This window comes from Nannobrachium achirus, assembly GCF_963921795.1.
Source record: "Nannobrachium achirus genome assembly, chromosome: 2".
Taxonomy (NCBI): domain Eukaryota; kingdom Metazoa; phylum Chordata; class Actinopteri; order Myctophiformes; family Myctophidae; genus Nannobrachium; species Nannobrachium achirus.
This window is the reverse complement of record NC_137811.1, coordinates 70676349-70696790: the sequence shown is the minus strand read 5'-3', so window position 1 is coordinate 70696790 and position 20442 is coordinate 70676349. Positions and strand designations below refer to the sequence as shown.

The window sequence follows — 20442 nt, the reverse complement described above, 5'->3', positions numbered from 1 at the left end:
ATTGGCCTATATGGGCAGATCATGCTTTTTTATTACTAGAAGCTGTTCGGGCGGCCCAGCGTCTAGTCGGCGACCTGGCCAACTCGGGAACAATGTAAATAGGGAATGAATGCCCCGCCCTTTAATGCAAACCCCATTATACCTGTTGTCATAGGACCTGTTTTGACCATCTGTTTGCCTGTGTCCATTTATGCCCATATATGGAGATATCTGTATCTATCTGTCGGCGTCCATTTTATGTCCATATATGGAGATCACTGCAGATATAGTTCTGGGTCCATTTTATGCCCATATATGCCCATATATGGAGATATCTGTCTATTTGCGTCCATTTTATGCCCATATATGGAGATCTCTGTATCTGTCTGTGTCCATTTATGCCCGTATATGGAGATCTTTGTGATTCTGCGTCCATTTTATGCCCATATATGCCATATATGGAGATATCTGTTTATCTGACTGCGTCCATTTTATGCCCATATATGAGATCTCTGTCGCTTTTTGTTTGTTTCTTCTTTAAGCAGAATATGCAGCCTGCTTAAATCTGCATCATTCAAGTCATCCTCCCAGTCCCACGCTTTGTTGCTTGTCTTATGTTTGTCTTTGTCTCTTTTATTTTCTTTTTCTTTATTGGAGCAGACCCCATGAATGCCCCACCCTTTAATGCAAACCCCAATATACCTGTTGTCATAGGACCCGTTTTGACCATCTGTTTGCCTTTGTCCCCTTATGCCCATATATGGAGATCTCTGCACACACAGTACCGGTTGCTGAAAACTCTGATGTCAGACATCAGCTCCGCATACGGGCATTCATTTTATGCCCATATCTGGAGAACGCGCGTGCCGGTGGGAAGAAGGGTTCTCGAGATACGCGGATTACATACATACATACACATTCACAGAGATTTTTTGTTGACTCATGTGGCGTACGTGATGTCAGAGCCTTTTATGAAGTGATGTCACAATGAGTCAGCGCTTGCGCCGAAAACCGCGTGTCGGGTCGGGTCGAGGCCCGGCACTGCACTCCGCGCCGCGGCGGGGAACGCGCGTGCCGAATCTGAAGCCGGTGGGACGAACGGTTCTCGAGATACGCGGATTACATACAGACAGACAGACAGAGATTTGTCGCATTTATAGATAGATGAGTCGTAGTGACATGCCTATATGGTCTTATCGGTTTTGTTTTGTGGTTATGTCTGAGTCAGAGTGACGTGTCTGTGGTCCGCCGACCCTCCCAGTAAGCAATGTTAATATAGGATATGAGCACTCATGTAATGTCTCTGGTTCTAATATAGGATATGAGCACTCATGTAATGTCTCTGGTTCTAATATAGGATATGAGCACTCATGTAATGTCTCTGGTCCACATTATGTTGAATAAGCAGCATATTGGAAAGAAATCGGGCCCCTTCCTTACTTCCTTCACAGGTCTTAACAATAGGGACTTTAAGTTTGGACGGTTTTCAGGACGGCTCCGTCAGGTGGAACTACAGCTGCTATGGCGTGATCGCCGTAGCAGTCAAAATCGCTAAGCAAACAGCCTTCGCCAACGGGTTCCCATATCTTTTACTGAACTCTTTGGTTCCCATGGTGACGCGTCTGCACGTTGTAGACGCTATATCAGGGTTCCCCAATAGGCGGCCCGCGGGCCATTTGCGGCCCGCGGGGGGCTACTGTCTGGCCCCCACCAACCCCAGTAATAATGGTGGTATAAGAGCAGCAACAACACTAGTATATCATCGTTGTCGGGTGGAAACCTCGTATCTCCAAATTTGTATGTTCTTTCGCAAAGTAAAGCCCGGCTTCATCATGCAAGGCCGTCGCACAAAAGGTGCGAGGCGTTGTGTGCTTGTAGATCTGCTGTTTTCACTAGTTTAAATCATTTTTTAAATGATAAATGCAAAACGAACGGTTTTGGACATACAAGATTTTCACCCGACAACGACGATATCTGAACTGTCACTGGAGTAGCGGTAACGCCACCGTCGCCCCCTGCATGTTGTGGCCCTCGGCTCGGTACCTTAGACATGATTCGGCCCTTGGGGAAAACTAATTGAGGAACCCTGCAGTAGTAGGAACGGCTACAACAGCAGGCAGGTTTATCTAACGAGCGCTGATCCATTTCTGGTTACCGTAGCCGACTGCCGTAGCCGCCATTGCTTAAAGTCCCTAATGATCCTTTCATTTCCCCTCCCCTACAGGGCGATCCGCCAGCGGTACCTGAAGAGCTGGTTCCTGGTGGACTTTGTGTCGTCCATCCCGGTGGATTACATCTTCCTGATGGTGGACCTGGAGGCCCACCTGGACTCGGAGGTGTACCGCACGGCGCGCGCCCTGCGCATCGTCCGCTTCACCAAGATCCTCTCTCTGCTGCGCCTGCTGCGCCTCTCCAGGCTCATCCGCTACATCCACCAGTGGGAGGAGGTGAGCGCTGGTGTAAAATATCAAAGTACTTTTTCCACCACCAGAGGGAGAATTTGGGTCATCAGGGCATAGCAATTGCCTCCCCCTAGTGTTCACTTTTAACCTCAAAGTCAGTCATTTCATGCATGTTGTCCCCAACTCTGAATAGTTTTTGCAGATGAATATGATTTCATCGCAATTGATGCCCATCCCTCTACATGTGACACGTGTTATGTAAGGGATAACGTCTGTCTCAGCGGTCATTATCGAGTGATAAAGTCCTGACAGGCTGATATGGCACCACAAGTGTTGCGCTGGGCATCCCCCCAGCACAACCCGGTCACCTTGGAAAACAAGGAAGTGTTGGTCAAATACAATCCATTTTCTGTTACTGCATCATTTATTTCTCACATCAAATATTTTAAAAAACATTCTTGAGAGCAACTTTTAGTTGTAAATGACACTGTGTGTTTGTTTACATGCTTCTCACGTTGGATACAATTTACAATTTCCATTTTCAGTGTAAGTGTACAAATGGAAAAGTAGGAGAAGTGAGAGAGAGAGAGAGAGAGAGAGGGGAAAAGAGCACATGAGAAAGAGGCGTTGTTGTTATGAACAGCATGGTTTTGATGTTATTATTGACATGACATTTCTCTCTCTCCCCTCTTCTCTTCTCTCTTTTTTCTGCCCTCTTTTCTATCGGTTTCTCTGTTATTTTCTCTCTCCCCTGCCCTCTCTCTCTCTCTCTCTGTCCAGATCTTCCATATGACCTATGACCTGGCCAGTGCCATGGTGCGCATAGTGAACCTGATAGGGATGATGCTGCTGCTGTGCCACTGGGACGGCTGTCTGCAGTTCCTGGTCCCCATGCTGCAGGACTTCCCACTGGACTGCTGGGTGTCCAAGAACAATATGGTGGTACGTCTGTCTGTGTGTCTCTGTGTGTGTCTCTGTGTGTGTGTGTGTGTGTGTGTGTGTGTGTGTGTGTGCGTGTGTGCGTGCGTGCGTGCGTGCGTGCGTGCGTGCGTGCGTGCGTGCGTGCGTGCGTGCGTATCAATTGTGACAGGACTGTCACAATGATTGCATACGGTAATTACAATTATTTTAGATAATCGCAATTGTGAAATGTTTTTTGATCATCTCTGTGTTGAAAATATATATATATAAAATATATTTTCGAAACATTTCTAAATCTACGAGCTACAAGCTGTTTTCACTAAAAAAGTATAGGCCTAAAAAGTAGGCCTAATTAAATGTGTTATATTTGTCATGTCTGCCCTGTGCACCTGTCTATGAAACATAAAAGGCAAACAGAAAATCATATTCATAATATGTTCAATGACACAATTAAAACGTTCATCGCAGTTATTTGAGTGACAACTAATCATCACGTAAAACGTCATAATCGTGACAATCATCTGTGAGTGTGTGTGTGTGTGTGTGTGTGTGTGTGTGTGTGTGTGTGTGTGTGTGTGTGTGTGTGTGTGTGTGTGTGCATGCATGCATGCATGCGTGTGTGCGTGTGTGCATGCATGCATGCGTGCATGCGTGCATGCGTGTGTGTTTACTTGTCCTGACAGATAATTGGTTCATGCAGTAACTTGTCCCACAAAGGCAAACACACAGCAGCCTGGGGACTCACTGCATGTTCCATCACATGCACGCATACACACACACACACACACACGCGCACGTGTGCGCGCACGCAGCTGGGCAAAGAGCTGAGTCACATGGTGGACGGTTGCCATGGTGACTGTTCCTAGGCGTCGTGATGCTGGGAGGTTTCCCCCAGGGAGAACATCCTCACCGGAAACATTATTCACTGTGTGTGTGTGTGTGTGTGTGTGTGTGTGTGTGTGTGTGTGTGTGTGTGTGTGCGTGCGTGTGCGTGTGTGTGTGCGTGTGTGTGCGTGTGTGCGTGTGTGTGTGTGTGTGTGCGTGTGTGTGTGTGCGTGTGCGTGTGTGTCTTTCTGCGGGTGCCTGCAAATCCAAATGTAAAAATATTCAGAATGTCTGAACTGAATCTCTCTCTCTCTCTCTCAATTCAATTCAATTCAATTCAATTCAATTCAATTCAATTCAATTCAATTCAATTCAAAGGGCTTTATTGGCATGAGAAAACATACGTTTACATTGCCAAAGCAGAGGTACAATAGAATCAGTCAATATAATACAATCAAAATAAAATATGTACAATTGAAAGGGATGAAACAGTTTTTATGTGTGGAGATTACTGGACGCAGACAGTGCAGGGATGTAGACAGTGCAGGGATGTAGACAGTGCAGGGATGTATACAGTAGTCTTTGTGTTCAGACAGTGCAGGGATGTATACAGTAGTCTTTGTGTTCAGACAGTGCAGGGATGTATACAGTAGTCTTTGGGTTCCATTTGATATCCTTCTCCCATCACAGCAGCTCACACATCTTGCTGCTGTGTTTGCACATTGTTTTACTTCAGCCAGCAGATATGGGAGTTTTTCATCATTGGTCATGTTTTCAAACTCCCCTTGGGTGGTTATGATCTGTGGGAAGTATGTGTCTCTGATGTCTATCTTTCCCTGCCCGTTCCCCCTCTCCCTCTCTCTCCCTCTCCCTCTCCCTCTCCCTCTCTCTCTCTCTCTCTCTCTCTCTCTCCTCCCTCCCTACAGAATGACACATGGGGCGTCCAGTACTCCTATGCCCTGTTCATCTCTCTCTCTCTCTCTCTCTCTCTCTCTCTCCTCCCTCCCTACAGAATGACACATGGGGCGTGCAGTACTCCTATGCCCTGTTCATCTCTCTCTCTCTCTCTCCTCCCTCCCTACAGAATGACACATGGGGCGTCCAGTACTCCTATGCCCTGTTCAAGGCCATGAGTCACATGCTGTGCATCGGCTACGGCGCCCAGGCTCCGGAGGGCATGACGGACGTGTGGCTCACCATGCTCAGCATGATCGTGGGCGCCACCTGCTACGCCATGTTCATCGGCCACGCCACCGCCCTCATCCAGAGCCTGGACTCCTCCAGGAGGCAGTACCAGGAGAAGGTACGGTATATACTCCTCCCTGTGACAGTACCAGGAGAAGGTAGAGTTCTCAAATTCTGCCCGAACCCGACCATACCCGACACGACCCGACATTTAGGGTAGGGTAGGGCCTAAAATGTATGCAAATTAGTAGGGCCGGGCTGGGCCTCAGGCTCAATGATTTATTATTATTATTTTTTTATTACTTTTACTCTGTGATAGTTCTCAAATTCTTCCCGAACCCAACTCTACCTCGAGCCTCGGGCCAGCCCAGTTAGGGCCCAGTTAGCAGTTATGGCCCAGTTAGGGCAGGGCCTTCATTTTCAGGCACGTTGAGAACTCTAGGAGAAGTTACAGCACCACTTGCATTTTGTCACTGTCGGGCAGAAACCATGTACCTCCAAGTTTCAAATTTGTACGTTTTTTTCGCAGAGTAAAGCCCTGCTTCATCATACTAAGACTTGAGCCCCCCGCCCATCTGAAAATGTGGGACCCCCAAATCGGGCGTTCAGTAGGTGGGTTGGCGTCACAAACTTGACACGCGGACGTCTGAGGCGCACCATCGCTCCGAACCGCAAACTTGGCACGAACACTGTTCAGGGGTCAGCCATCAGCATAGCCACACCAGGGACCCTTAAGTATAGGCCTAAAAAGTAGGCCTAATTAAATGTGTTATATTTGTCATGTCAGCCCTGTGCACCTGTCTATGAAACATAAAAGGCAAACAGAAAATCATATTCATAATATGTTCAATGACACAATTAAAACGTTCATCGCAGTGATTTGAGTGACAACTAATCATCACGTAAAACGTCATAATCGTGACAATCATCTGTGTGTGTGTGTGTGTGTGTGTGTGTGTGTGTGTGTGTGTGTCATCATACTAAGACTTGAGCCCCCCGCCCATCTGAAAATGTGGGACCCCCAAATCGGGCGTTCAGTAGGTGGGTTGGCGTCACAAACTTGACACGCGGACGTACGAGGCGCACCATCGCTCCGAACCGCAAACTTGGCACGAACACTGTTCAGGGGTCAGCCATCAGCATAGCCACACCAGGGACCCTTATTGTGGCCCCTGGGGGGGGGGGGGCTCATTTGCGCAACACAACTAGGTTGGAAAATCTAATAACACATTACTCTGCCCAGACAGCTGGCGTAGCAGAAAAAGCCCCAAAAAACACAAAAAAACGCTCACATCTGCTATTTTCACAATAGAACTGTGTTATACAAAATGTAATGCCTCAACTCTTAGTGCTCGTCAGGGTGGAGCGTCCCCAGTTAAACTATGATTATTTTTGGGGGTCGCGGCCTGAAAAGGTTGAGAACCGCAGCTGTAGTTGACCAGAAGTATCTACACTTGAGCGCTTCGTTCACTACTGGTAAGCAGGAAGTCAGGGTAGGATACGCTTGGGGGGAAATGTTTTATCCCTGGTCTGACTGAATTAAATACATGTGTTTCCTGTTGGGAAATGTAGACGCTCTGATATGTTTTGATATTTATGTTTGATAACATCACATTTTATTATTTCATTAAAGAATATGTTACCCAAATTAACCCTGGTGTCCCTGTTTTGGGCATATTTTCACTATTCGTCGTACGATGAAATACGCTTAACCACATGAATCATGGGGTAAACATTATAGGCAAAGTGTTGCGAGCGCGGTCGCCCAAGAGATTTGGTGTACAGGGAAATCATGAGGGGGCCACGTATCGCTTTGCAGGCACCCGGGTCAACAAAGTACCTATTGGGCTTAAAGGAGTAGTTCACCACTTTTCAACCTGTCTTCATATAATAGGTCCTCACTAATGTTCATGATAAAATATCACAATTTTTTTCTACTCAGTCCAAGTCTCCTAGGAGAGCTGTGGGAAGTTCAGAATCCATAGTCTTGTGACATCATCATTTTCCCCAAAAAAATTGTAATCAATATTTTTGAAAAAAATATTTAGATTTTTATTATCGCGAGAACAATGGCTTCCACTTTAAAATTGCAACTTTTCAGGAATAGAAAGCATGCAGTTTCTATAAGCTGGATTGACAATCGATGATGTCACAAGACTATGGGTTTCTGACCTGCCCACAGCCCTCCTCTGAGAAAAAAAAAAAAAAAAAAGAAAAAAGCTATTTTTGAGTGAGGACCAATTATATGAACATAGGTTGAAAAGTGGTGGAGTGCCCCTTTAAGTTAAACCCCATTAAAACCGGGAAACCGTCTGGGTCATTTTAGATATTTTGTGTTGGCTTTTCAAAAATAGCAGATCTACAAGCTCACAGCGTGACAGTGTGAGAGGAACTACTGATTTAGAAGGCATCTGTAGAATCGGCCCCAGGTCTTAATGGTTAAAGTGGTTAAGCCCCTCCCTTCTGTTTTGTTTTCACTAATGGGACCCTGTGTAACGGAGGTGATCCGAACCGCCCCACCCGGTTTCGAACCCGGGTCTCCCAAAGTCCAATATCTTAACCATTACTCCAAAGGGACATCCCTATGGAATGAGAGCACTACTAGACTGTTGAGGCTTCAGGCTGGGGCTGCGTCTCATCACACTGTGCAACGGTCTACGACCCACCACACCTGCTCACTCCCAGGTTGTATTGATGTTTGCTTGGTCAATGTACTTTGTCTTTGCATATTGATGAGGATGTGACCATGCAGGCATGCACAGATGCACTATGCTCTATTATGCAACTCCAATGCTGCTGAGTTGTCAGAAGTAGACATGGTGTTGCTCTGCATGCCTCGCGGGGCTCAAGTCCGCTTCTGACAGCGTGCCTGGCTTGTGTTGACCACGTTCAACCTCCTGTCCTCTTTTGGGGCATACAGCAACAGTGGAGTCAGTTCAGCAAAAGCTAGGGTATGGCAAAGATGGGAGTCCTCATGGAAAAGAGGCATTACATTTTGTATAACACGGTTGGTTCTATTGTGGAAATAGCAGATCTACATGCTCTCAACGCCTCTCAATGTCTGAAAAAAACAAGTTTTGTCCGTTTTTTACACAGGTTTCTAAGGTTTCTTGGGCTGGATATGGCAGCCTGGAATGGTTGTTCAAGTGCAGCTAAACTTCGCATGTTAGTAAACGTGCCACAATTAACAATAATGCATTGCTCCTGTGCAGCTGACCTGCGGAACCTGGGAATATACCATTTTGTCAAGATGGAGAGAATACAAGTGTGGAGAATATAATTATAATACCTTGTTAAAGTGACCATTTTGTTACATTTTGCATTTGTAGTTATTTTACTGTAATTTAACAACATAACCAGCACAGATAGACAAAAAGACATTCATGGATTTATATTTAAAAGTAACTTTTATTTTCCCCCCTGGACCCAGGTTATGGCAGCTGCATGACCCCTGCCATACCCAATTGACGCCCCTGAACAGCGATGGTTCCTCGTCCGCCACGAGGAACCATCTTACAAAGAAGCATAAAATGGGGCTTAAATGGTTATACGTTAACGTTAAGAGGCAAGGGGGTCTTGAGCAAGCGTCAGTATGTGACAGTAACCCATTTAGGCCTGAACACATTATGAGAGAGGGCGAGATCATTTAGCGACCTACAACCGGGTTGCGACGTGGTCGGTAGTTTTCAGCGACCGGGTCGCTAAATCGACCGACTGGGACGGTAAAACCACCGACCGGGACGCTAGAACCACCGACCGGGACGCTAAAACCACCGACCGGGACGCTAAAACACCACCCGGGGTCGCTAAATCGACCGACCGGGACGCTAAAACCACCGACCGGGACGCTAAAACCACCGACCGGGTCGCTAATTCCACCGACCGGGACGCTAATTCCACCGACCGGGACGCTAATCCAGCGACCGGGTAGGTAAATCCACCGACCGGTGGTCGCTTCCACCGACCACCGGGCTACTAACCCTAACCCTAACCCTAACCCTAACCCTAAACCTAACCTCAGTAACCTTACCTCAGTTAGGCTAACCTGCCACGCAACCTCCCGACCGGGTAGCTAAATCACCGACTGCGTCGCTAAATCACCGACCGCGCCGCTAAAGCGAGCGACCGGGTCGGTAAATCGACCGACTGGGGCGCAAAATCTTCCGACCGGGTCACTAGATGTACCAACCGGGTCGCTAAATCTACCGACCTAAAACTGCAGGCAGGTCGGTAGATTTAGCGACCGGGTCGGTCGATTTAGCGGCGCGGTCGGTGATTTAGCGACCCGGTCGCTCGATTTAGCGACCCGGTCGCTCGATTTAGCGACCTGGTCGCTGAAAACTACCGACCACGTCGCGACCCGGTTGTAGGTCGCTAAATGATCTCGCTCCTACTGCACATTATTACGCAATATTTTATGCTTTAAATATAAAAAAATAGCAGAAGTGTCTTCTAAATCCTTCTAAGGTTTTTTTTTTTTTTTTTTTAACTATGTTTCTGTCAGTGGTTCTCAAAATGTTTCATGCCAAGGACCCCCAAAACTACATGTATTTGGCCACGGACTCCCATCTCAAAATATGTTGTTCCAGGGACCCCCCCATCTCAAAATATTCTATCAGGGACCCCCCACATATATATATATAGTGGGCAGTGGTGGCTGAGTGGTTAGTGTCCATAACTTGTGGGCATCACTGGGTTGAGTTCAGTTGGGTCAAAGCTGATAAAAAAAGCAGCTGGGTTGGGCTGCGATATCTGAATTTCCCCCGCGGGAGGAGTAGGTATTCATCATCATCATTATATTATATATATCACGTTTTTTCAAAAATAGCAGATCTACAAGCTTGTATATCTGCTATTTTTCAATAGTTAAAGCATTCAATAATTCTAGGCCTAAGTCGCGCGGACAGGTAGTGAATCAGTGTCTTGCTCAGCGGCACTTCAACAGCCAGCTAGTGTGAGATGTTACGTGTCCATTTGTTTGTTTTGATACGAGTGTGTGTTTGTGTGTGTGTTACAGTACAAGCAGGTGGAACAGTACATGTCCTTCCACAAGCTGCCTGCGGACGTCCGTCAGAAGATCCACGAATATTATGAACATCGTTTCCAGGGGAAGATGTTTGACGAGGAGAACATCCTGGGAGAACTCAGTGAACCCCTGAAAGAGGTACGCACACACGCACGCACGCACGCACGCATGCACGCACGCACGCACGCACGCACGCACGCACGCTTTCACATCTGGGACAGATGTTTTCAGGCGTTCAATAGATTCCTATGTTAAACCTCTCATCTTGGACACGTATAAATTGATGCTTGGACACCACTGACTTGCACCAAAACATCTACTGGTCCTACTTTTTGATTGCAGAGATTATACGTTATATGGCATGTCAAAGGACTGAGTATAGTTTATGCCTGACCATGTAATATATCTAACTCAGGGGTCTTCAACGTTTTCAGGCCAAGGACCCTTTAGTTGAGAGAGAGATGAAGCAGGGAGGGACCCCCGCAACCTTTTCGTGGATTCCATATAGTTTCATCGTTTGACAGCACAATCATCAGTGTATTTTGGATTCATGTCAATTTGTGTTTTCAGATATTTAACCACTTGAACCGTCAATACTTAATAAACTTGACCTTTCACTCTGTACCCCGTAGAGGTCCCGGACCCCTTGTTGAAGACCCTTGATCTAACTGCTTGTTGTTTGTGGTGTCCCTTAATAACCAATCAACTATGGCATGACCTCTCTCTCTCTCTCCCTCCCTCTCTCTCTCTCTCTCACACTCTCTCTCTCTCTCTCTCTCACACTCTCTCTCTCTCTCACTCTCTCTCTCTCTCTCTCTCTCTCTCCTCTCTCTCCTCTCTCTCTCTCTGTGTAGGAAATTGTGAGTTTCAACTGTCGTAGTTTGGTGGCCAACATGCCTCTGTTTGCCAACGCCGATCCTAACTTTGTGACGGCGGTGTTGACCAAGCTACGCTTCGAGGTGTTCCAGCCGGCCGACTTCATCATCCGAGAGGGAACCGTTGGCCGTAAGATGTACTTCATCCAACACGGCCGGGTCGGGATTCTGACCCGCGGGAACAAAGAGACCAAGCTCAGTGATGGGTCATATTTTGGGGGTGAGTCCTGCTTTGACCCTGGTTTGGTTTGGTTTCTTTTGGCCTGGTCTGGTTTTGGCCTGGTCTGGTTTTCTTACTGTAGGTCCTGTTTTGTTTTTTGTCTTAGGATGTTATACACCTAGCTTACAGCCAATCTAGAGTGATATTATTTTACTATGCAAAGTCACATTTGGTCACACAGAGGAGTGACTGAGGGTGGTTAAAAATGAATTACAGCTAGTAATCCAGATGGAAAGAAACAAAAACAACAACTAAAATTCTATATCTTGATAATAATAATTGTATTATTATAATTTGGGGGCAATTCTAAACCTTTGAGATTGACATTAGAACAACGCTATAATTCCTGTGTGGATCCTGAATCCACATGAATCAGTCTGGGCTCTATTTTGATTGTCTTCAGTACCAGCTCTTATGCCTTAAGACAATCAAAATACAGCCCCAGTGAGTGTGTCTCAATAGCAGTATGTTTAAAATAATCCGCTACACAGCCAGAGCTAAGGGAGCTATTAACAATAGCGAGTACATTTGGGCCTTGGGGAGTTGAGAGCATCTTTAAAAATAGATATTGGGATGATGTCAAAAGGACTGGAGGCTGTGAGGGCCATCTAATGAGATTGGGGTGAAATGGCTCAATAGATATCGTCTCTGGCGGGTGAAAAACCTCATTTGTCCCAAACTTTTACTGTTCAGGAATCAGCATTCAAATTCAAAAGTAGCAGATTGACAAGCTCAAAATGCGGCGAGAAGCGCTTCAAGCTTATGGATCTGCTGCTACTTTTGATGCTTTTGTGTGACGCTAACTGTAGTATGATCAAGAAGGCTGTTAATTTGCGACAAAACACAGACAGTTGAGACAACATGGAGATAAGATGTTTTTGCACAACAGCAAAGAAATACAAGGAACCAGTCAACCCCGGAGCTATGGCAGCACAAGATTGTAATGTTGTAAGCTTGTAGATCGTCTATTTTCGGCGACAGAGATTTGACAAAATAAAAATGCAGTGCCTAGTTGAGCGTCAACTAGCGCATAATTGGTCAAAGTGAGATTAGGCACAGTATTTCTAGCCTCATTCACTTTGTGATTAATAGATCAGAGTAGTTCCTTTAAGTCATAGGCACAAAAACTAAACCTCCAGGGAAAATATTTCATTAGGCAGACCATATGGAAAGTCTTTGGTGGTTAAGAGAAGCGACTTCAGATCTTTCTTGAATTGGTGGGAAGACTCCAGTAGTTGTAATGCGTTTGAGACATACTGTAGTGTAAGGGCCATTGGGGGTCTGAGGTGACTTGAGCTATGTGTTGTAATTGTATTTATTATGGACCTGAAAATGATATTCAAATATATGATGAAAAAGAAAAATCTGTGTTTTATCAGTGTGAAAATAAAACGAAACGTTGTGCTGCTGCCCTAGTGGACTAGACTTTAAAAGCTACAAATATAAAATGATGGAATTTGTAAAACATGTGGGCCTATTCTTGATCTCTTAAATACAGTATCTGAGACCTGGCTGAAAGGTGGAGACAATCTGGCCTTGAATGAGGAAAGTAGTTCCTTTATGTGGATATGATGAATCCCCAGTTTAGTATTTTTCCTCCTACGCTCAACCTTTCTGCGCTCTCTTTTAAGGCCTAGTCTTATCCAAGGGGACAGGTTAACCGCGCACATTGATTTGTTTTTAAACCGAGCGACCAAATCTATGGCTGACAAGCAGAGGTTGTTCAAACAGCCGACTAAATCATTGCTCTCCAGGGAATGAATGTCATACCCTTCTTCTCGGGTGTACGAACAAAGAGGTGAATTCTTCAGCTGAGTGCCTAGCTACTGTAGAGTGCCAGAATGGATGGCGCGTTTGGCGGATTGGGTGGTCGGCATTACAAACAGTATTACAAATGATGCTCTTACGATCGGAAACCGTGTAGGTACAAGGCCCTACGTTCTACTAGTGGGGGCTCCTCACTGGCAGGTGAGTCAGTAGGATATGACAGCAGTGACAACACAGAAATGTGTGACTGGGGAGGAATCAATTGGCCTAAACCGTAATGACTAAATTGGGGAGAAAAAGTGGTAAAAATAATTGGCTCCATCAAAAGACTATTTGGGCGGGCGCCTGCTGGCCTAATGGTCCAGCAGGCCACATATAGCCTCTGTGCAGCCGGTGACTGCTCTCCATTCCGACATATGGGGCTTTTAAGCCGTGACATCAGGAGAACTCTGCCCCGAGAGCATTTTCTGTCCCTCGCTATTTCAACAGATCCGAGACAAAAATAACGACTAAAGTATAATTCTAACACTTTCCTTTCAACAACAAAGAGAAGAAAAATGTGTAAATAGTAAAAATAGTAAAAAGATTCACGGAAACTGGGGGCAGAAATTCTCCTCTGCCTACAAAATGATGTCATACTTAACAGCCCCAGTTTAGGGTTAGGGATAGGGTTAGTGTCGGAATGGAGACATGTCGGAAAGGAGACATGTCGGAATGGAGACATGTAACCGTGCAGCCTGACAGTGTGTCATGGGTTCCCAGCAGTGGTAAAGTACCTGCCCACCATCGCAGAGTCTAAACGGTTCGAATCCACCATGGTGCATCTGGTTTGGCCAAGCATCATTCTATCTTCGGAGGAAAGCCGACAGGGAGATTGATCTTTGCCACTGCATTTACCCCAGCGGGCTGGGGCTGTGTCTGTCGCAGCCGCACCACAGAAATGTGTGGGCAGCGTAAATTGCCGTGACTAGACAAAAATGGGTACAAATTGGCTACTCTAAATTAAATAAATAAATACATGGATTAGATTTGATAGGATTAGTGTAGATAGGATTAGAAATAACAATATCCACTTGACAGCTGCTATTACCTCCTCAAGCAGACATCCTGGGCCTGCCGATGAAGTCACAATCTGCGGGAGGTCATTCAAGGCCAGATTGTCTCCACCTTTCAGCCAGGTCTCAAATATAAAGAGATCAAGAATTCTTACTTTCCATCATTTTATGTTTGTTGCTTTTAAAGTCTAGTCCACAAGGGAAGCAGCACAATATCTCGTTTTATTTTCTATTCACACTGATAAAGCATGGAAGCGAAGTGTTGAAAACTGTCATTCCCATCCTAAATGTGTCATATCTTGTCCTCTAATCCCCTCTTCTCCTCCCCTCACTCCATCCTGCCAGAGATCTGTCTGTTGACCCGTGGGAGGAGAACGGCTAGCGTCCGTGCGGACACGTACTGCCGCCTGTACTCCCTGAGTGTGGACAGCTTCAACGAGGTGCTGGAGGAGCACCCCATGATGAGGCGGGCCTTCGAGACCGTGGCTGTCGACCGACTGGACCGAATCGGTAATGCTCTCCGTCCGTATTGGCTGTTGATGCTGAAGTTTGTCATCCATTGGTTTTTCCCCTCCTCAGTTGTCTTGTTGATGTTGTCCTCCTTATTATTGGTTGATTTGTGACGTTGTTGAATGCTGATTTAGGATGTTTTCTATTGGTAGAGTGCTGATGTAGGAATCTGAGCATAGCCTATACTGTTGGACTCACATTGAATTAACCACAGATATAAAAACAGGGCTGCCAAGTTTCAGAAAAAGTTAGGGGTGAGACATCAGGTTTTTTTCGGGTTTTTCCATGTTTTTCCCGGGTTTCTATGGTTTATTATTTTTTTTTTTTTACCTGCGGTCCTCGGGCTGGAATGGTTGATCAAGTGTAGCTAACCTACAGGCTGAACAGTGAACACTGCTGCAGGGCTCCAGACAAACCAACGTCCCATTTTAAACATATTTTTTATTAATTATAATTATTATAATAATTATTGTTGTTGTTACTATAGCAGCTGATAAAATATCCTGGGCAATCATTTCTATTTTTATATTGTGATTTGTGGCTACTGGCTATTTGCTAGGCCGGCACTGCAGGCAAGAAGATGTTTTCAAGTCAAGGACCCCTTAGCTAAAGGGAGATGAAGCAGGACCCCCACTACATATTGTGTCAAAATTCTGTTGCAAATTAAAAAAAATAATCATATTTTAATTGGGGACCCCTCCACCCTATAAGAGTTCAGGCAACATTTTGTATAAAACGGTTCTACTGTGAAAATAGCAGATACATGTGAGCATGTAGATCTGCTATTTTCACAATGTCTGCCTCTAATACTTGACAATTTGGCCAATGTTTAATTTGTCATTTTAGAGCTATTCTTTTTAATAGCTCTCCTTAAATTGTCACTTTAGAAATGTGCAGATACCCTCTATACACTTAAACTTTATGTTGGTTTGTTTACTGTTGACTGAGAAAACAATGTTGCACATTAAGTTAATCATGGCGACCCCCACAACATAATTTTGGGACCCCCCTGGGGGTCCCGACCCACAAGTTGAGAACCACTGGGCTACTGGGATTCTTCCCTCTAGGAGAGTAGTAGTGTTGGTGCAAACCGCGGCTCAGCTGTTCTTACAGGAGTACGTAAAGACCCGCCCCCACCTGCCTCTGATTGGCCTAGCAACTTCCGTATGTGTGACGCACGTGGAAGCGATGCACACGATTGGTCCCCCGATGCATATGCACCAGAGCCGAAGTAAGCAATTTACCCCGAGTGAGAGGACATTATGCTCTGATAATGTCCTGTGTGAGGGGGTGATCGGACGAGGCGAAGCCGAGTCCGATAACACCCTCACACAGGACATTATCAGAGCATAATGTCCGACCCCGAGTGGTAAATAGCTTTTCTACCACTTTTTCCCTTATACATGAAAGAAAACACATAGTTGTAACTTGCAAGGATCTTAAGTTACAATCATTATTGCCTATAAAACTTCCGCGAGACAGCAGATAGTTCCACCAACAACATCTTCTACTCACCAACAGATGGCGCCAACTCCATACTAATCCATGCGTCTAGCTTACAGCTAAGCTAACGTCAGTTAGAAGTACCGTTCCGGCCGTAAATAGAGGCTGTTCGCTTCCAGAAAGGCATAGGTTCAGAGAAAAGGGGCTTTAAAGTTGGCGGATTGCATTGGATCCAAATAAATCGGCGACTATAGCATGCACGTTAGTAAACATAGGACCGTTGCCACGGTCATTTGTTGGTTGGGGGAAAGGTGTTCCGACTACCTCCTGAAGTCCCCGGATGTACACTGAGGCGCATTGATCTCGGACAAGTCCTCACACAACTTTGCGGCAGTTGTTCTGTCATAACCTCCGGAATTTAGCCAATCAGAATCCAGTATTTGAACACGTGACTCGAAAAAGTGGTAGAAGGAGGCATCTACCTTTGTCTATAAAAATCGAACCTCTGTTCGAAGTGGAGCTGTGTGTGTGTGTGTGTGTGTGTGTGTGTGTGTGTGTGTGTGTGTGTGTGTGTGTGTGTGTGTGTGTGTGTGTGTGTGTGTGTATTGCAGTTGATGCTCAGGGCAGGCTAGACTCAACAGCACCTCTCTGGTCACCCAGGGTTACTACATACAGGCTACATACAGACCCACAGACCCACCCACATACCCACCCACATACCTACACACACGGCCACGTATAGGGTAGCTTGTGTTCCACACAGCTCCAAAAAATATATATAAAAGTTTGAAACGTGTGTTGTGTCGTGTTGTTCCCTATGCAGGAAGGAAGAACTCCATGCTGATGCGTAAGTCCTCCCAGGGCGGCTCCATGATGGGGGGAGGCAGCATGGGCCGTGGGGGTCGTGGTGGTCCGGGCGGTGCCGGGGGTCTGGGTGGTCTGTCCATGGCCGGGCTGGGCTCCATGGACAGTATGCTGGTGCAGCAGATCGTCAAGCACGACAGCATGCCCGCCATGCAGGAAGCCATCGCCGCGGCCGCCGCCGCCTCTGCCGCGGGAAGGGGCGGGGCCTCGGGCACGGTGTCCCCGCGGCCGTGCCCGCGCCCGCTGATCTGGGCGCCTCTGGTCCACGCCCCGCTGCAGGCGGCCGCCGCCACCACCAACGTGGCCATCGCCCTGATGCACCAGCAGCAGCAGCACGCCCTGCACGGCGGCACCATCTTCCTGCCCTCGCCGCTCATCTCGCCCTCCTCCGCCTCGTTCCCCCTCTCGCCGCCGCGGGGGCCCCCCGTCCTGCAGCCGCTGCGCCCGTCCGTCAGCTCCCTCATCGGGATGATGGGGGGGCTGTCCCCGCGGGGCGGGGGGTTCCCCCTCCCCGGGGGGATCATATCCCCGCCCGTGGGAGCCAAGACCCCGTCCGGTCCGGGTCCCGCCCCGGGCGTCCCGCCCTCCATCCAGCTGGGGCGGGGCTTCCACTACGGCCTGCGCCTCCACACCGATCCCCAAACCTCCATGATGATGGGCGGCTCTCCCGGGACGCCCACGGGTACGCCGCCACTCCACAAGGTGGCGCCCATGCCCACGCCTCCGCCCACTAACCCTTCCCCCTCTCCCGCCCCGCCTCCTCCTCCCGGAGGCCCTCCTCAGACTTCGGACGTCGGGCGTGGTTCCGCAGCCAGCCAGCAGGGGGCGAAGGAAGCGCTGTTGCGCCACGGCGGAGGAGGTCCAGGGCCGGGTGGCGGCTGCCAGGGCCTCCCGGCGCTGGGCAGGCTGACCCAGGAGGCCCGGCTGCTGTCCGCCTCGCAGCCCAGCCTGCCTCAGCGCTGCTGGGTGCAGGGCCTGCAGCCGCAGCCCCCGCTGCACCGCAAGGCCTCTGGAGGAAACCTGCTGGCCGCTCCCTTTCTGCTGGCCGGACCCCTGGCCAGAGGGGGCAGCACCGGGGTGCTGAGCTCCACCGCTCCGTGTCTGATCCCCCCGTTCATCACACAGGTCCCTGTGGCCCAGTGTCTCTCCACACACACTGCCAACGCACAAGCTGCCTCTCACGCGCATCACACTGCCGCGCACGCCAGCACACAGCCTGCCTCCTGCACGGCCCCGGGGGCACCCACGCCACCACCAGCACCTCCACCCTCTCTGCCTCCGTCCTGCGCTCCCAAGCTGAGCCCCCCCACCTCCTCCGTCCACTCCCACGGTCCCCGGGTGAAGGCCTCCTCCTCCTCCGTCACGCCTCCGTCCCCTTCTCCCCTCTCTGGGCCCAGCCCTGCCCCCACCCCTTCCCCCATCCTCACCCCCACCCAGCAGCCCTGTAACCCCACCCTGACCCCCAGCCACATCCTCACCCCCACCCAGCAGTCCCCCATTCAGCCCTCATGTACGCCCTCCCAAACCCCGACGCAGTCGCGCACCCCCACGCAAACTCCCTCCCATACCCCCACCCAGTCCCGTACCCCCGCCCAGACTCCCACCCGTACCCCCACCCACTCCCCCGGCTCCACTCTGACCCCCACCCAGCAGGCCCGCACCCCCACCCCCACCCCTGCCCTCTCCCCTTCCCAGGCGGTGCTGCAACAACGTTCCTCTTCTCCCCCAGTCGCTTCTTCTTCGTCCTCGCCGGCTCCTCCTCCCGCTCAGGCCGCCCCCCTCGTCCCCCCCTCTCCCCCCACCAGAGCCCCACCCACTCCCACTCCCACCTCCACCCCTCCCCAGGTTCAGACCTCCACCCCTGCTCAGACGATCACCAGTTCTCCCGGTAAGGTGAAGTTCTCTGTGCATCCGGTTCTGCAGTCTCCGTCGGCGTCGCCCCTCCCCCTCCACCCTGCCACGCCCCCAACCACCACCCAAACCACGCCCGTCCCCGCTAACCCGCCTCTCTCCTCCTCCTATACTAGCACAGCGACAACCACAGCAACTGACTCCGCCCCTTCCTCCAAAACAGCCGCCACAGCGGCGGCCACTAGCCCCGCCCCCCTCTCGAAACTCAACACCCCCTCCGGTCCCGCCCACACGTCCCACTGACCCCCCCCCCCCCCCCACCTCAAACACCCTGCGCTAGCTCCGCCCACACTGCCATCGCCCCGCCCCCTGACCCGGAAATAACTCTGAGGGTCTCCTGTTAGGATCCGGGGAGAGGAAGAGGATGTGATTGGACGAATGTTTTGACAGTATTTTGTAGCGGGGTGTTGTCATTGGCTGAGCTGTGTGGGTATACAGCACTTATTATTCCCAAACACTGGGTCGGGACCCATTTTTTTGTTTCCTACATTTTCAAAAAACATTCTCAAAAAGGTCGGGAGTGGCTTATTGTCGGTATCAGCCGGTAACACGCGGGAGTCTGTCCCCGTTACAATGCGCCAGACCCCTGGGAGATGGACTGCTGAGGTGGAGCGCCACACCTACCATCAGCTCCCAGTACTTGCCGCACGACTTGCCAAGCCGTGCTACTCATACGCTGAAACATTCCCCCAAAAGCTAAGATTTTCATGAATTAAAAAAAAGATATAACGATTTTTCAAAGTAATTTTATTGATACATAAAGTAAGAATCCAAGAATTTCATAAATTAGAAAACAAAAATGTAAGAAGTAGTGAAAATGGCCAATCGGCTGCTTGCAATTCGGCTGTTTTCACTAGTTTGGGTCCCAGACAAACGTCTAATCTCTCTTTTGGGTCTCGACATGAAAAGTTTGGGAACCACTGGTTATACAATGTTGTGTGTCTGTGTTGTTAGAGGTGTTCTCATGTGGACACGTCCAGTTTGTCATCCATCTAGAATGTTGTCGTCTTTAAGAGCATCAGGGGTCACACTACTGTAACTGGCATTAGCACGATGGAACTATATACTGTGTGAAGCAGGCGTAATACTTGTAGACCCTGTGTCTACAAGTAGCATGTACGTGCTGGCCATTGGGAAAAGCGGGACAACTCCCGAACGGCCGGTTCATTCCCGGCCGGTCCAGGCTGGCCATTAGGAAAAAAATTTAAATAAAATGTCGGCCTTTGTTCCATTTTGGGGGCTGGGCGGCCAACAAAGTAAATCGTCACTGTCGGGCAGAAACCTTGTATCTCCAAGTTTCAAATTTATATTTTTTTTCGCAAAGGAAAGCCTTGCTTCATCATACAAGGCCGTTGCACAAAAGTAGTGAAAACAGCAGATTGGCTGTTTTCACTAGTTTAAATCATTTTTAAAATGATAAATACGAAACAAACGGTTTTGGACATACAAGGTTTCCACC

At 48.5% G+C, this 20442-nt stretch overlaps 1 protein-coding gene across 1 annotated transcript in view; it reads left to right on the top strand.

The window, feature by feature from the left end:
• The window catches only part of LOC308306573 (uncharacterized protein), a 60283-nt gene extending 40041 nt beyond the window's left edge, over positions 1 to 20242 (top strand). The window contains exons 3-9 of the mRNA XM_080751611.1: positions 2204 to 2426; positions 3162 to 3323; positions 5212 to 5430; positions 10330 to 10476; positions 11193 to 11433; positions 14601 to 14765; positions 17032 to 20242. Coding sequence (XP_080607737.1) covers positions 2204 to 2426; positions 3162 to 3323; positions 5212 to 5430; positions 10330 to 10476; positions 11193 to 11433; positions 14601 to 14765; positions 17032 to 19226 — 3352 coding nt within the window. The 3' untranslated portion in view covers positions 19227 to 20242. The remainder of the gene's footprint in view (positions 1 to 2203; positions 2427 to 3161; positions 3324 to 5211; positions 5431 to 10329; positions 10477 to 11192; positions 11434 to 14600; positions 14766 to 17031) is intronic.
• Positions 20243 to 20442: the final 200 nt, after the last annotated feature.